At 45.0% G+C, this 16,132-nt stretch overlaps 1 protein-coding gene across 1 annotated transcript in view; it reads right to left on the bottom strand.

The window, feature by feature from the left end:
• TNN (tenascin N) overlaps window positions 1-16,132 on the bottom strand; it is a 34,633-nt gene that overhangs the window by 13,459 nt on the left and 5,042 nt on the right. Inside the window, exons 3-9 of the mRNA XM_077824833.1 lie at window positions 11,848-12,111; window positions 9,207-9,389; window positions 8,021-8,110; window positions 5,312-5,575; window positions 4,294-4,557; window positions 2,486-2,749; window positions 1,487-1,750 (exon numbers count right to left, since the gene is read on the bottom strand). Coding sequence (XP_077680959.1) covers window positions 1,487-1,750; window positions 2,486-2,749; window positions 4,294-4,557; window positions 5,312-5,575; window positions 8,021-8,110; window positions 9,207-9,389; window positions 11,848-12,111 — 1,593 coding nt within the window. The remainder of the gene's footprint in view (window positions 1-1,486; window positions 1,751-2,485; window positions 2,750-4,293; window positions 4,558-5,311; window positions 5,576-8,020; window positions 8,111-9,206; window positions 9,390-11,847; window positions 12,112-16,132) is intronic.

The raw sequence follows: 16,132 nt of genomic DNA, 5'->3' as shown, positions 1-16,132 counted from the left end.
AGTTTAATAAGCCGCAGGTAGTACCATCTACTGTCATTATGATAGTAGGCATAGCCTGACCTGAGTAACTCTGATAAAATATAAGGGTCCTGGTTCTCCATTGCCCTGTGCAGTCATTTATACCGGTGCAAAGGGGGTGTAAAATGCTACCAAATTCAAAGAGTATCAGGATAAATTAGATGTCATTTGTGACAGAAATTGCAACCATATGCAATATCTTTGGGAACCATATTGTGTTAAGTTTATGAATGTTTTATGTAGCATTATGGACCAGGGATCTTAAGCAACTCCATGGTGGAAGGGTTACCACAGCTCCTCCAAGAACTAAAAAAGTGGGGGGAGATTACTGCCATTCCTGAGATTGCAAACAGCTCCAGAGAAGTATCACCTCCTTGGGTGGTTTGCATATACTCATTTAGGGCAGTACCAAAGGAGAGGCAAGAGAAAAAGGAAGAACTTGGGATTTAAAAGGCTGAGTTTACACAGACTCAGGGCATGTCTACACTACAGAGGCTACAGCATTGTAGCTATGCTAGCATAACCCCATAGTATAGGTACAACCTATAGCGATGGCAGGGGTTTTTCCACCACTGTGGGAACATCACCTTCCCAAGCAATTGCAGTTAAGATAATGGAAATATTCTTCCATTAACCCAGCTGTGTCTACACCGGGGCTTAGGTCAGCATAGCTACTGCACTCAGGGATGTGGATTTTTCACACTCCTGAGCAAAGTAGCTATATCAACCTAAATTTTAAGTGTAGACCAAGCCTTAGGGTCTTTCTTTGGATTCAGGAAAGGGACAGGAGTTGTGGTCCTAAGGCGGCCCCAACCCTCGCTGAAGGGTTGGAAGGACTTAGGGCTACCAGGGCCCTATAGGACTGACGGGCTATTTCTGTTACATTTAGTGTGCATTTAGAGTCTGTTTTGTTTTACCTTTTTTCTGTGATGCTTTTGTCTTCGAATAAATGTGCTTACTTTGGATGAGTTTTGTGGTCACTGGTAAAACAGGGTTGTTGTCCTTGGAAAGAAACAAAGGAGCAGGGGCTAGACATTTGTCAGGCCTGCCTAGGATAATCACAGTAAAGAGCAGGGGTGTGCAGCCTAAAACTCCAAGTTGGAAGGGAGTGGGACATGGGGCCCTGCCTAGAGAGAAGTGAAAGCTAGAGGCCTCAGACTTCAGGGCCATTGCTGGAGTGGACCACAGAGGAGGTGGGTTAAAAGTGCAGTTACCCTTCAATCTGCAAGCTTTCAGGGTGCATATAGCTCTTGCCTCATCTAGTTCTGCTCTCTGTGCATTGCTAACAGCTCATAGTTATCCAGTTATCTTCATGATAGTTTAGCCACTGCAGAATTTCAAGTAGCTAATACCTGATTGGCAAAGTTACCTTTATACACAGTGATACAAAAAGAGATCATGCAACACCAGATAAAAAAGGGATAGACATGTCTCTATCTAACTTCCCTTCACTCCTGTCCCCCATTACCTGTCACAGCTTTCGTGTTTGCTCTCTTGCTCTGCTGGCCTCCCTTCTCAGCCCAGATATAGATGATGTACTCCATGCCTGGCATCAGATCCATTAGAGTGCTGATGCTCTTCTCTTTCCCCACAGCTATCTCTCTGGTGTCCCCATCAGCTGAGGTGTAGCTCACCATGTATCTGTCTATGGGAGCCTGGACTCTGTTCCAGGAGATGGTGGCCGTGCCCTCTGTCACTCGGTCGGTCACCAGGTTAATTGGGCTGTCAATGTCTGAGTAAAAGTGTGGATTATTAGAACATTATTAACAGATTCTAAACTGTCTCCTTGAAGCTTGTTTCTTTTGGTCTCTAAACTTTATTTTCATACTCTTAGAACTTTAGTTAGGTAAAGTACAATATGTACATAGGTTTCAGTATTCATGTCTCAATGGCTAAGCATCACTCTTGCTTCTGGGGTTTTAGGACTGAAATATTGGGACAACTGAAGGTCAGAACTGAAGTTCATTGGAAGATGCCCCAGCAGTGGTATTGCAATTGATGCTGCAGGTAAAATGCAATGGCTCAACTCCCTAGGAAAGCCAGGAGTGGAATTTTTGGCTAGGGGCTCCAGCTCAAACCTGAACTGTGAAAGGACTTGGGACTGAAACAGCGAGGGTGCTGTAGGTCAGGAATGAGGCCCAACAAGAAGGGACAGAACTAAATTAGTAGGAGTCCTACAGACTGCAGTTGGGGTACACTGGCAGAGGTGTGAGGGAGAAGTGCACATAGCATTTACCCATGCTACATCTCACTTCTGCCAGTTCTGTTTCCTCTCACAGGAGAACCAGTTTCTGAGAGCTTTGAGATGCCTACAAGGGGCACACTCCTACAGCACATAGCTGTGTGGCAAAAAGTCCTATATTTTATATTGTGTGTAACAAACTAGGGGGAGGACACATTCACAGCTAATCCAGTGTGAAGCCAGTCTGCTACTGTAGTATCGCATTCCAGAAATTCCCCTGGTTACCTGTCACAGCTTTAGTGTTTGTCCTCTTGCTCTGCTGGCCTCCCTTCTCAGCCCAGATGTAGATGTTGTACTCTCTGCCTGGCTTCAGACCCGTTAGGGCAGTGGTGCTCTGGTCTTTCCCCACAGCTATCTCTCTGGTGTCCCCATCAGCTGAGGTATAGCTCACCATGTATCTGTCTATGGGAGCCTGGACCCTGTTCCAGGAAATGGTGGCTGTGTCCTCTGTCACTTGATTGGTGACCAGGTTAGTTGGGCTGTCAATTTCTGTGAGTAAAAACCTTGATTATTACAATGTTATTGACGGATTCTCAAATGATTCCCCTAGGGCACCATGTCTTCTAGACTCAAATCTTTCCATACCCTTAGATATTGTGTGAGATGGAGGAAAACAGAAGGCTGCTTACTTGTCAGCCCTATCACTCACATCTCACTAGGTAAATACTGCTCTTTCTATCAGTGCTTCTGGACTCACGACTGGAGGACTCAAAACTTGGCAGAACTTTTAGGGGGCCCTAGCCTGGAGTAATAAGCTTGTTGTGGGTCAGGATTTAGATACATTGGCAGAGCTGTGCATACTCTAGGACTAAAATAGCAGGAGATGCCATAGGGGAAGATTGTGGTGCACTGGCAGAGCCCTGTGGGGGAAGTTTGCACAGAACCTATGTCAGGGGTGGGCAAACTACGTCCCGCGGGACACATCCGGCCCATCAGAACTTTTAATCTGGCCCTTGAGCTCCTGCCAGGGAGTAGGGTCGGGGGCTTTCCGCATGGCTCCTGGAAGCAGCGGCATGTCCCCCCTCTGGCTCCTATGTGGCTCTGCTCTCTCCACATGCTGCCCCTACCCCAAGCGCCACCCTCCCTCAGCTCCCATTGGCTGGGAACCGTGGCCAATGGGAGCTGCAGGGGCGGCACCTGCAGACGGGGCAGCAAGCGGAGCCACCTGGCCAGTGCCATGCCTCCACATAGGAGCTGGAGGGGGGCATGCTGCTGCTTCTGGGAGCTGCGGGGGCGGTGCCTGTGGATGGGGCAGCGCGCAGACCCACCTGGCTGCACCCTCCACATAGGAGCCAGAGGGTGGCATGCTGCTGCTTCCAGGAGCTGCTTGAGGTAAGCACCACCCAGAGCCTGCACCCCTGAGATACCACCCCCCTGTGTCCCAACCCCCTGCCTCAGCCCTGATCCCCCTCCCGCCCTCCAAACCCCTCAGTCCCAGCCTGGAGCACCCTCCTGCACTCCAAACCCCTCATCCCCAGCCCCACCCTAGAGCCTGCACCCCCAATTGGAGCCCTCAACCCCCCCTGCGCCCCAGCCCCCTGCCCCTCTCCTGCCCTCTGAACCCCTCGGTCCCAGCCCAGAGCACCCTCCTGCACCTCAAATCCCTTATCCCCAGCCCCACCCCAGAGCCTGCTTTCCCAGCTGGAGCCCTCACCACCCCCCTGCACCCCAACCCCCAACTTTGTGAGCATTCATGGCCCACCATACAATTTCTATACCCAGATGTGGCCCTCAGGCCAAAACGTTTTCCCACCCCGACCTATGTGCATTATGGAACCAGTCAAGCACCCCATTAAAGTCAATGACATTTTGCAATTGAGTAAATGGGAGTGGGGGTAAATCCTAAATCTCAATCTTGGAATGGCCTGCAGCATGTATGTACCTATGCCATGTTTGACCACATGACTAATTGTTCTATAATGTACACTGTGCAATAAGCTGGAAGAAAACAGAACAAAACACAGCTAATCTTCAGGGAGCAGTTTGTGGTATGCAGTTAGCTAGTATCACATCCCAGAGATTCCCCTGGTTACCTGTCACAGCTTTAGTGTTTGCCCTTTTGCTCTTCTGGCCTCCCTTCTCAGCCCAGATGTAGATGATGTACTCCAGGCCTGGCTTCAGACCTGTCAGAGTGATGGTGCTCTGGTCTTTCCCCACGTCTCTCTCTCTGGTGTTCCCATCAGCTGAGGTGTAGCTCACCACGTATCTGTCTATGGGAGCCTGCACCTCATTCCAGGAGATGGTGGCTGTGTCCTCTGTCACTCGGTCTGTCACCAGGTTTGTTGGGCTGTCAATTTCTTTTAGAGAAGGTTTAACAGTGAAGAGCTACAGTGAGGATTCTCCCCAACACTTCATTAGGAGAGACCCATCGGTCCTTCCCCACTTTTCATGGTCCTTCCCCCTTCCACAGCTGTGAAAATGATACTGTTTCTTAGGCCAACAGCAAAGCTCCTACATGAATCAGCACACAGGAAAAAGCGCTCTTAGGGACTGGCTGCTACCCTCCATCTACCCAGAGTGCAACTATATCGTTTCTGTTAAAAAAAAAAACCAACACATCCCACAAGCACCAGATGTGCTAAGCCCCAGCACAGTGAGCAGCCACTAAACCACAGGGAGAGCAACCCTTACACCAGTTATCCCTCAGTGTCTTACTCTCAGGGTAGTTCTTGGAAAGGTCAAAATGGTGACCTAGGGAAGGTTTCTGAGGTTGTTTATGGCATTCTGAAGGCAAGTCATTAATTCCATGTTCAGCCAACTAAGAGGCCTTGATGATGGCTATGTTTTACTAATTGAATGACCTCCATTGTACTGATATTAATGACTAGCATCTGTGAATAGGGATCCCTACCAGCACTTGTGATTAAAAGGCTCCATTTTCACAACTAAAAGCTAGTTCAGCCTACTAGTGAGAATTACAATTTACAGGATAGATTCTTGTCTCACTAATACCAGTGTAGATCAGAAGTAACTTCAGTGAAGTCAATGGAGTTGATAAACTGGTGTGAGGTCATGATCAAGCTCCACACTTCTTCCCCTGCCATTAGTTACCTGTCTCAGCTTTCGTGTTTGCTCTCTTGCTCTGCAAGCCTTCCTTCTCAGCCCAAATGTAGATCATGTACTCCATGCCTGGCTTCAGACCCATCAGGGTGGTGGTATTCTGGTCTTTCCCTACAGCTACCTCTCTGGTGTCCCCATCAGCTGAGGTGTGGCTCACCATGTATGTGTCTATGGGAGCCTGTACCCTGTTCCATGAGATGGTGGCTGTGTCCTCTGTCACTCGGTCGGTCTCCAGGTGAGTTGGGCTGTCTATTCCTTTAAGAGAGAGTTTGAAAGTGCAGAGTTAACAGACTCCCTGAGCAATATTCCACCTGATCACAACAGTCACATTCCTTGTCATGTGTAGCATGTCTGCATTTCTTTTACTCTACAGTGATCAGCAAACTCTTTCAAGAGTTTGAAAGTATTTTCCACCACCCAATTTTATTCTGTTCCTGACAGCGGAGAGACACACCTAGCTTTATTTGGTTTACTTTCTGGTCTGGTCAGCAGGAGGGCAGATAGCTTTGAGAATACTATTAGTGAGTTAAATCCTGGTGCAAAGCCAGAGAGTAGGGCTCAGAGTGTATTACTGGTGGGTCCTACAAATATGGTGGCTTTTAAAAACTTGAAATACATTCTTTGTGGACGAAATGGCAGAATTATCTTTTAAATAGCTGTTTTGAATCCAGGAGGCATTCCTTCCTAGACTGATACCATTTCAAGAGAATGGAAATTTGGGGAGAATAATAATACTCAGTCCATTTCAATTTTCAAATTACTTTACCAGCAATAACTCATCCATCCTCACAATAGCACCCTAGAGGCAAGTATTGTTATCTGTGGATGAGGACAATGAGAGAGAAGGGCTAGATGACTGCCCAAAGACACAGGAGTCAATATCAGGAGTTCCTGGTTCCCAGCTTTATACTCAGAGGAATGGACTAGTCCATTTACTAAGGGCCTGACACAGGGATCCTTTAAAGAAGAAATTAGTATTCTCCATTAAAGCATCCCAGTGGCGCCTTGGCCTCTTCACGCACTATCATGAGGAAGGGAGGAGAGAGAATGACCCAGAGATGGCAGGAGAATCATCTTAAAGGAAAAATGGTAGTCTTGAGTATTGAATAATTCATAGATGTTCAGGTCAAAAAGGACCATTGTGATTATCTAGTCTAGTTCAACCTCCTGAACCACCCAGGCCAAGGAACTTCACCCCAGTAATTTCTGGTTGACTTACAGCATCTCCTTTAGAAAAAGATATCTAGTTTTGATACAAAAAGTTCGAATGATGGAGAATCCCCAAGATGAATTGCTCCAATGATTAGCCTCACTTAACATTTTGCACCTTAATTCCTGTCTCCATTTGTCTAACTTCAACTTCCAGCCACTGGAACTCATTATGTGATTTGTTAATGCTTTTGGAGACCTAGTTTAAGATCACTTTAATGTATGAGATGTCCTTTATTGGGGAACTGTACCCATTGCTGGCAATGGAGGATGGTCTTCTCCACCCCTTCTCTGGTACTAACTCTGGAGTGTTGGGAGAGGCTATGCAAACAATTCATGTACCGTGCAGCATCTGTGCAGCCAACCAACCTGGGTGGGTCTCTCCCAAAGGAGCTCTTGTTCCACAAAACCATTACACAGCTGGCACTCCAGACAGCACACTTTATGCAGCTGTGTTGCAGTTATGTTCTACAAATTCCCTTAAACTTCTATGAATTGGCTGATCAGGTCACACTGAAGAGAACGAGGGGAAAATATTAGAGGAATTAATAAGTTCATGAAAAGCCTTGGGGCTGTGCAGCACTAGAATGGTCCTACGCAAAGCAGAGAGCATTCTAGTAATAGCCACTGAAAAGGAGATGGAATCTATATATTCACAATGTTCGAAAACACAGATGACAGATGGAGCCATCATGTTCCAAAGGCAGCAGTGCTTCCTGACCGCACTTCCTTCCAAGGGTAACTGGAATCAGATGTCAAGAGTAAACAAGAGCACCGATCAAAAGAAAAGTCCAGCAGACTCCGGCCAGGCAGTGGCCAACAAAAGAGACCTCGGCAGTGCCAAACCCACCTAGCAATCCCATTAACAGAGAAGAAATGTGGGAGGGACGGAATGACGATTCCATTTGGGGATCTGTAGGTTTCCAGTAGTGTGGGAATCCTGGATTCCCATCTCACAGATGAGAAACAGATGCAGTCAGAGTGAGAACAAGGCAGAATTGCCCTGCTGTTCGCATGCAGCATTTAATTACTGGCTGTTGGAGGACCTGGCCAGCTATCTGTCCTCTGCACAGTGTAGTGACCAGAGCAACATCCCCCCCCCCCCCCCCATATGCCTTCCTCACTCCTCTGAGAAGAGGACCCAGCCCTCTCTCCACCTTCCATGCATCCCAGTTGCTTCCCCTTGCTGCTGGTCCTACCTCCCATCTGTAACCCACACGCTCATCTGGACTGATGATGTTTTACATAGTAAGTTACAATGCAGCGTTGCTGAGTCTCACGATATTTGGTGTTTGTCTTAAAGCCCTAGCTCCCACAGTCTGGTGATTACCTGAAAATTTCAGGTTGGGTTTTTTTGTTTTTGTTTTTTGTTTGTTTTTTAAGTTTCTAACCCTCATGATTGTGGAGAGAAGCTTGAAAACATGAATCAACTCAAAACAAGCATCACCACCTAGGGAGCTTTGATCCTCCTTGGGACTTCTGGATACGTACCAGTTCGGCCATTCACTATAGATGGTTTTCCTTCAATCTCATCCTTCACGGATATGACAATGATCTTGTACTCTGTGCCAGGCTTCAGGCCTATAAGAAAACAAAAGGAGCAGTCCCAACAATTAGGGAATAAAGTACATAAATGTTTTCTTAGAGAAATTGCATCTTCTTCTCTCTGATTTTACATTACAGCGGAGTTTGAGTTGTGGGACTGGGATTTGTACTTCTTGTTTGGAGAATATGTGGATATGATGTTTTGGTTTAGGCTCATCTCTACAGGCCATACTGGTCATAAATTGTGGGGATTTCCATTTTACCCATCCTTAGTGTTCCCAGGTCTGAAATGAGAGAGTAAATTTTATTTATATGAAAATAGAATTAAAGTTGAATGAACGTGCATTGACATTTACTAGCCATACCACATGGGGAGCTTTTCCATGTGATGTCCGGTATCACCCTTCAACCCACACACACAGAGAATATCCTCATGATGGCTACCTGTGAAGATGTGAACAAGTGCTGGACTTGGTGCAAAGAAGCAAGTAAAGCTGTAGATCCAGATTCACAGCTGGTGTAAATCACTGAATTCAATGGAGCTATGCCAGTGTACACCAGCTGAGGATCTGCCCCATATGATTGGCGATATTGAAAGTGAGACTCCCAGCCAGACAAAAAGCAAATAATACCTCCTCATTTGCTACAAGGGCAAGCTAAATAAAGTGCTCTGGTCATTCACATTCAGAATCTTTCATGATTTGAGATCAGATTGAATGGAAATGGGTCCTATCCTGGGGTTCTGCCAGTTAAATTCCAGCCCCGATCATCAGTGAACATATGTGCTGAAGGGAACTCAGTATAGTTTCAAACTAACTTGGCCAGTAGGTGCTAGAGGTGGTTAACCTGGCAGACTTTCATCTATGTACTACAAGGTTCATGGATAAAGGCTCATCATGGATAAAGGCTCATGTGCGGGAGAGGGATGCATTGTAGGTGTCTCACAGCAGCAGCCTGGGCATGAAGTGAAAGAGTTCTGCTAACTGTCTGTGTCTGCTCCGAGCATCAGCCACACAGAAACAAAAGAGATGCTCTTCTCAGGTTATGGTTCAAGAGTCAACCTCTCTCTTGTGCCTGTCTCTCCCCATTTCTCCCTGGCTGTGACCCGTTTGGGCTGTATCCAGTCACTTACCGCTGATGATGTATCTGCTCTTTGGTTCGCTGCTTTTAGGCACCACCACCTCCTTCTCCTGTCCTTGCGGTGAGCTGAACCTCAGTTTAAAATAGTCCGGCTCTGTCGGGGGGTTCTCCCACTCCACTTCCAGCGAGTCCTCCATCTCCTCTGTCACCCAGGCAGCGCTAACTGCAGATAGAGCTACAGAAGACAGAGTGGGGAGGGTGATGAGCGAGCACCACATTATCATTTCAGCAGCACCAAAGCCACCTCTTCTCCATGTGTGCACACAAGACAGGAAAGAGCCAAACTACCTCCACCAGGGGTCTCAGGCCTCAAAACCAGGTACAATTTCTCAGATGAACTGAAGGGTTGTTAACTAGACACAATGCAATTATTCTTTCAACAGGCCTGACTGTACTCACTGTAAAGCTCTATCCCAGCCATAGAGGACTCTGGCTCCTATGTCTTCTGTTACAAATAAATACATACTCCCCATAATCCAACCCTTTACTGGCTTTACCAAGGGCATTGAGATAGCACAGTGTGAAGATCTCATCACCTAAGTAAGGTCAGACTAATTCAGGTCTGGCCCAGAGATGCCCGAGGAAAACATAGCTACTGCAGGGAGTGGTGCTGACAATTCAAAACTGGCACTCTGCCGTGTGAGTCCATAATGCTACAACACCCCAGCATGATGTTAGGAAGTGCTGTGCGCCTGGCATTGCCATATGTACAGATGAAGTCCTGACTACTTGTACTCTTTAAGGATCTTCATACCATGCTGTACAGCCTACGCAGTACCATAACCCTAGCCAAGTCCCACCTGGGTAATTACATTCTCCTTCTTTGAAACCCTTCTGTGTCCATTCAAATGGATGGTTCTCGGAGAGTAAGGAGCTGCAATTTCTTGGAGAGAGGATGGCACAAATTAAAAAACAAATTCCTCTACCTCCAACTGCAGAGAAGGAGCAGAGAGAAGGCTAAGATCTAAAGAGTGGAGTGAGGAAGTATATATGAGGCAAGATCGCTCAGGCAGAGATTGGTGGAATGGAGAGAGCGGTCAGGGTTATAGGTCAATATAAGTTCTGAGGGGTCAGGTGGAAAGAGTCCATGGAGAATTCTGAAGGCCAGCAGGGCATTTGAGATTGACAGGAAGACAATGAAGGTGACAGAAGACTGGAGGGAGAGTGAGGGGGAGATGTGTCTGTGACGGTGGTAAACCAAGTGCCAGATCTGGCCAAGGTCATAAGTGTTAGTTAAGAGCTGACAAACTCATAGCTGGAAACCAGATCAGCTCATCTTACGTTCATTTTGTTAAAATAGGTTGCAGCCTTATAAGAATGTATTGAGTGTTTAGACTCTACGGAAAGCTTGTAAATTGCTGCATGCATTAATCATACTTGTAATATGCATCCGATGAAGTGAGCTGTAGCTCACGAAAGCTTATGCTCAAATAAATTGGTTAGTCTCTAAGATGCCACAAGTCCTCCTTTTCTTTTTGCGAATACAGACTAACACGGCTGCTACTCTGAAACTTGTAATATCAGTATTCCATGCTATCAGGAAATACGTCTGTTTCACTTTATAACTTTGAAAATGTTTGCTCTGAACTTGTGAACCCAGGCACAGAAATCCTCAAGATTAAACCGGCCATTAATGAATATCACAATACAAAGGATTGGTAAATGGCCCTATCACACTTTGGAAATGCCATGTGCAAGGGAGCTCGTCTCATGGACTATAAGGCGAAATGCAAAATATAAAACAGGGTCACAAGAAAATTGTTCCTTCTTTGCTGTTTGAACTTTCACAGGGCCAAAGACACTAAACTAAGGCAGAGATCCCCAGGGGTTACCCCTGGGTCTACCCTGAAAGACACATTGAATTGACAGATTACTACATCTCTGTCATCTTTAGGAACCATAGATAGTAACTCATTTGCGTGTATGTTTGCTTACTTTAACCTGTAAATAATTCTCTCATTTCTTTTTCCTAGTTAATAAAACTTCAGATAAATTATTACAGGATTAGCTACAGGCATTGTCTTTGACGTGAGATCTAAGATGCAAATTGATCTGGGATAAGAGACTGGTCTCTTGGGACTGGGAGCAAACTGAACATTCTGTGATTTTTGGTGTAAGTGACCATTTATCACCAAATCCGGATTTCCTGGGTGGCAAAATAGACTGGACAGTCTAAGGGGACTGTCTGTGACTCCTTGGTAAGACTGTTATAGTGATCCAGGAGTTCACGTTTGTTACTAGGTCAGTAAAATCTAATTATAGAACATACTACCAATTTGGGATGTCTGCCCTGAGGTAGGCACTCACAGTCGTGAGCCACTCCAGACGGCGTGACAGTGAAACATTCCTGCTTCCTGGAGTCAGAGAGTAAACTGGCCCTAGCATTGTGAACTCCCTTGAATTCAGAAGCAGAGAACAATGGCTGGGATTTTAGGGGGGAAGGGAAATTTTGGCATCTTTAAATGGGAGAAGAGAGGCTTAGAGAATGGGCCTTTCCAAAAGCTCAGACAGGAAGTCATGTGAAGTGCCATACACGCCCAAAGCCTAGCAGTTTGCTCCCCCTATAGTTTGAACCTGACTTTGAAGACCAGCGAATCCTTTGTTGGAGGAAAGGGACTTTCTAGTGCTCCCACCTGTCCTTGCTTGTAGGTGTTCTGGGTTACTGGAAATCCCCTTCTTCACATAACGAAGTGTGATCTGATACTTTGTGCTAGGATGAAGGCCCGGGATCTCATAGCTGAGCTGTCCTTTGGGCACTCTGACTTGAACAGTGGAGGCCTCATGCCCTATCGGATAATAGCTGAGGAGGTAATAATCCACGTCGAGCACCTGATCCCAGCTGAAGGTCAAAGAATCTTCTGTGGTTGACAGAAGCTGCACATTCTGAGGAGCAATGACTACAGGAAAAAAAGGAGAAGAAATTATAAGACTGATATCTCATCTTGGGGCATGGTCCAAAGTCCACTGAAGTCCATGAGAGTTTTTCCATTGACTTCAATGGGGTTTGGATCAGGCCCATATTTTGCATTGGTACAATGAATGAACAGCTGGTGAACAGGACTACAAAGACAGCGCTGGAGGATGAAGTCCTCTGCTTATCCACAAAGAGGTATAGTTGCAGTGGACAATGGGAATTGAGAACACTCAACGTTGCAATAAATGGGATATACTTAGCGCCATGGACATGTCAAGCATCAAAAGAATGCCAAGAAACAACTTCCTTAACACTCTCAGTGTCACCCATGGTACCAAGTGTGCCTAGGTGCCACAAGTACCTAGTACAAGTGCCTAGGTACCTAGGTGCCACAAGTACTCCTTTTCTTTTTGCGAATACAGACTAACACAGCTGCTACTCTGAAACCTGTCAAGGAAAGAGGCTCCTCCTTGCTTGGCTGGATGAGTGCAGTTACCATTATATCATTCTTGTTCTGTGGCATTAAATAATTCTGTACTGACGTTACAACATCCAGAATAAGTGCAGGACCCTCTAATTGCCTAGTCAAAGAGGCTTGTCAGACATATAGACCCAGGAAGATCAAGACTTCCTGGAGATCTGGGGGCAGGAACAGAACTCTAGGAAGGGCAGCACATCTCAATGTTCTACACTGGAGATAGCTGGTAGCAGGTTATCCTCTAAAGCCAGTGCTCTGGTGTTGTAATTCGTGGCCTATATTTTCATTGGCACCCAAAGCAGTAACTCTGTAATAGTACTGCAAAGTTCAACTACAGCTGGGGAATGACTTCATCACAGAATTTGAGTGGCAGCAAAAACGGGCCTTAACGCTTCTCACAACATTCGGTCCTGAACCTCAGAAAGACTACCCAGCTATCGCAGCAGCTATACAACAGAACTCTCCTCACTCTACAATTGCTCAGACACTTACAAATGCCGAAACTGCAGTTCTGAAGGTAAGCCAGGCACTTTCAATGCACTGACTTTCACTGCTACTGCTGGAAGGAGGCCAAACACAGGGATGAGTTACAGCTGTCAGTCACACAGTGAAAGACAGTCACAGGCGGCTACTGCAGGAACTAACTGCTTACTGGAAAAGTGATTTCAAGGTTGTAGAGAGAAGTTCAGATGCGAGGGAGCATGAAAGAGAAAGTCCACGTATGAGAGAGAAAGAACAAGTGCACCAGACTACACGTATATATATAAATATATAAATGAGTATGTCGGAATGCATGTATGCGTAATATGCATGAAAGAAATAAAAATCCAGAATCTCTAGTTTGGTTGTTTCATGGAGTCAATATTTTTGGGCCTCCTGCTCCCCTTGCATCAATAACAATTCTCTATCCATTGGGCACAGACCCTGTGCCTTCAGTTTCTGCAGAAATCCTGCTCAATATTTGATGAACCTCCGATCAAAGAGAACCTTCTCAGTAACAGTTTGAGTTTGAGTTCTATCACATCTTGAGCTGAGTAAATCCCACACTTGCTCTTTGACAGTCAGTTTACACGATAAGGACACCCGATCCCACTAAATTTACAGAAAGTGATAAGTGATAGCAAATAATGGTGACAGATGCTCAACAGGCTCCAGCCTTAATTAACTCAAGTTTTGCACAGTATATTTTTATACCTTTCTGAAGGATTCAAAAAACTAACCATTCTCATGCTTTTCAGATAGTAAATTTATATAGACTCTTCTTTATAACTGTACATTCTATTTTACACAGTAGATATTAAGGGGATACTATCAGTTCCTTTCCAAGGAACGAGGAAGAAACCATCAGTTCAGATAAAATAAGGCTGGGATAAACTTTTCAGAAGAGCTTATGCTACTGAGGAGCCTAAGTTCCACTTTTAAGAATGACTTAGGCACTAAGTCAATTCAATAAGACTTAGGCTCCTAAGTCACTTAGGCACTTTTGACAATTTTACCCCAAACCTTTTTGAACCTTTCCCAAAACTTGAATCAAACACCCAATGATTTTTCTACTATCAAAAAAGCTGGATTAACTTTTTAATATATGTAGGGCTTTTTATTTTTACATTTCACGTCTTGGAACTCCCTGATTTTGTCCAGGAGTAAAAGCAGAAATACCTCCAGGGTATTTATTGGTGCTATTCCATATCACAGCAAAAAACCAGGAAATAGTGAACATCTGCTCAGATTTCCATAACACATCAGCTCAGATAAGCAACAGCTGAACTTTCAGCGACCGAACTGAACTTCTGAATCTGCTGCGGTTGGCCCATCACAAAATAAGATTGTCTCAGTTCCTATTCCTATGCTGGGAAACAAGTGTTACAGTTTATTCCAACGGATTAGTGTGCTGGTTTTAAGGGTTTATTTTATTGTACTAAACCAACCTTTAGATCTTCACTGTTAAAGTTACTTTATTGTTAGTTTAAGATGCGTTACAGTCAGTCTGGTCTACATTGACCAAGCAAAAATTTGTTAAACACAGTTTAGACTAACCAGACCTGTGGTTCCCAATCATATGATCTTCTTGCCTCTCTCTCCCCGCCAAGTAGCTTATTGCTAACTGCCATAAATACTGCTTGCTGCATCTAATACAGTATTTTCCTGGCTTCTTCCCACTATCTTCTTAAGCTCACATTGGCACCAAAAAAAAAAAAAAAAATGGTGTTACTTGATACACTTCTTATAGTGCCGTAATAATGTGTACAACTAGTTGATTCAATTGCTTATTATTTGGGGTTCAGGCCCTCTGGGGTATCTGGACCCTGATTGTCACACTACGGAAGTCAGTTTACATCTTCAGGAATGAAGAAGTCACGTGCACTAATTTCAGGGATTATTTGGGCCTTTGAAATAATTCAGGGATAAGGAGATAGTTTTCTTTCCTTCTGCAAAATCATCAGAACTCGCAGAAAGCTGGTGATATACTGGTCATTAATATCATTGTGTGATGTATGTATGGGTTGTGCATAAAGAATTACATGTGTGTGCTGGAAATATGTTCTTAAAATGTGTTTCAGAAGCAATGCATAAATCCAGCCTGCCCTAGACAAAGAAATGTGGATTTTCCTGGCTGACTGGCTTGATTACTGGCAGAGGAGCCATCACTTAAGGAACAAAGAACAGAAACCTCGGTGTCTGTAAAAAATGGATCCTCCTGGCTTGAAGGGCAGGAGCTGCTGGTAACTCAGAAGTGAGAAACCTATTTAGGCAAAGACTATAACTTGCTAGAATTAAGTTTAGTCACTAGAAAGCATGTATGGTTTGGTTTGTAACCAGACCTGTCTCTTTTTCTCTTGCTTAGTATCACTTAAACCTCTGTCCTTTTTATGAGTAAACTTATCCTTATTTTATTACAAAACCATCTCAGTGCTGCTATATTGAATTAAGTGTGAGTCCTCAATTAAACAGGCTGGTGTGTGCTTTGTCTCTTTGGAGGCAGCAAACTTAATAATTTCTGTGAGTGCTCAGTGAGAGGGACTGGACACTGCAGAGATGTCTCTGGGGAATTCAGGAAATGAGGTTCACTGATTGTTACCTGCAAGGCAAGGTTAAGATTAGCAGAGTGTCAGGGAGTTTGCTGGTGAAACAGACAGGCAGGCATGGCAGGTAGCTGATACACAGTCTAAGTTCCAGCAAAGCTCTCTCTTACTAAGGCAGAGAGGTAATACAGTGGTTTACGGCTGTGCGTGCCCTGAGGAGAGCACCACAGTAGTGAAGAAAACTAAAGAAAGTTTGATCCCTGCAGAAAACAGATATTGACAAATCCAGTGTACACCCTAGCCCTTCTGATGGGAATAACATCTTACCCATTTGGTCAAAAGATACATTGCTTCAGCAATCATGAAGCCACTAAACATGATGGTAGTGTAATTTGTCCTACTGGGAAAGGCTCTCTCTTGAAACTAATTGGGCTTTTTTCCCAGCAATCTCTCCTCACTTCATCCACAGCTCTAGCCAAAGTCCATCCTTAGAGGTGCGTACA

The sequence above is a fragment of the Eretmochelys imbricata genome, chromosome 8 (genome assembly GCF_965152235.1).
Source record: "Eretmochelys imbricata isolate rEreImb1 chromosome 8, rEreImb1.hap1, whole genome shotgun sequence".
NCBI lineage: Eukaryota > Metazoa > Chordata > Testudines > Cheloniidae > Eretmochelys > Eretmochelys imbricata.
Note: the sequence above shows the minus strand (reverse complement) of the source record. Positions and strands in the feature narration are given on the sequence as shown.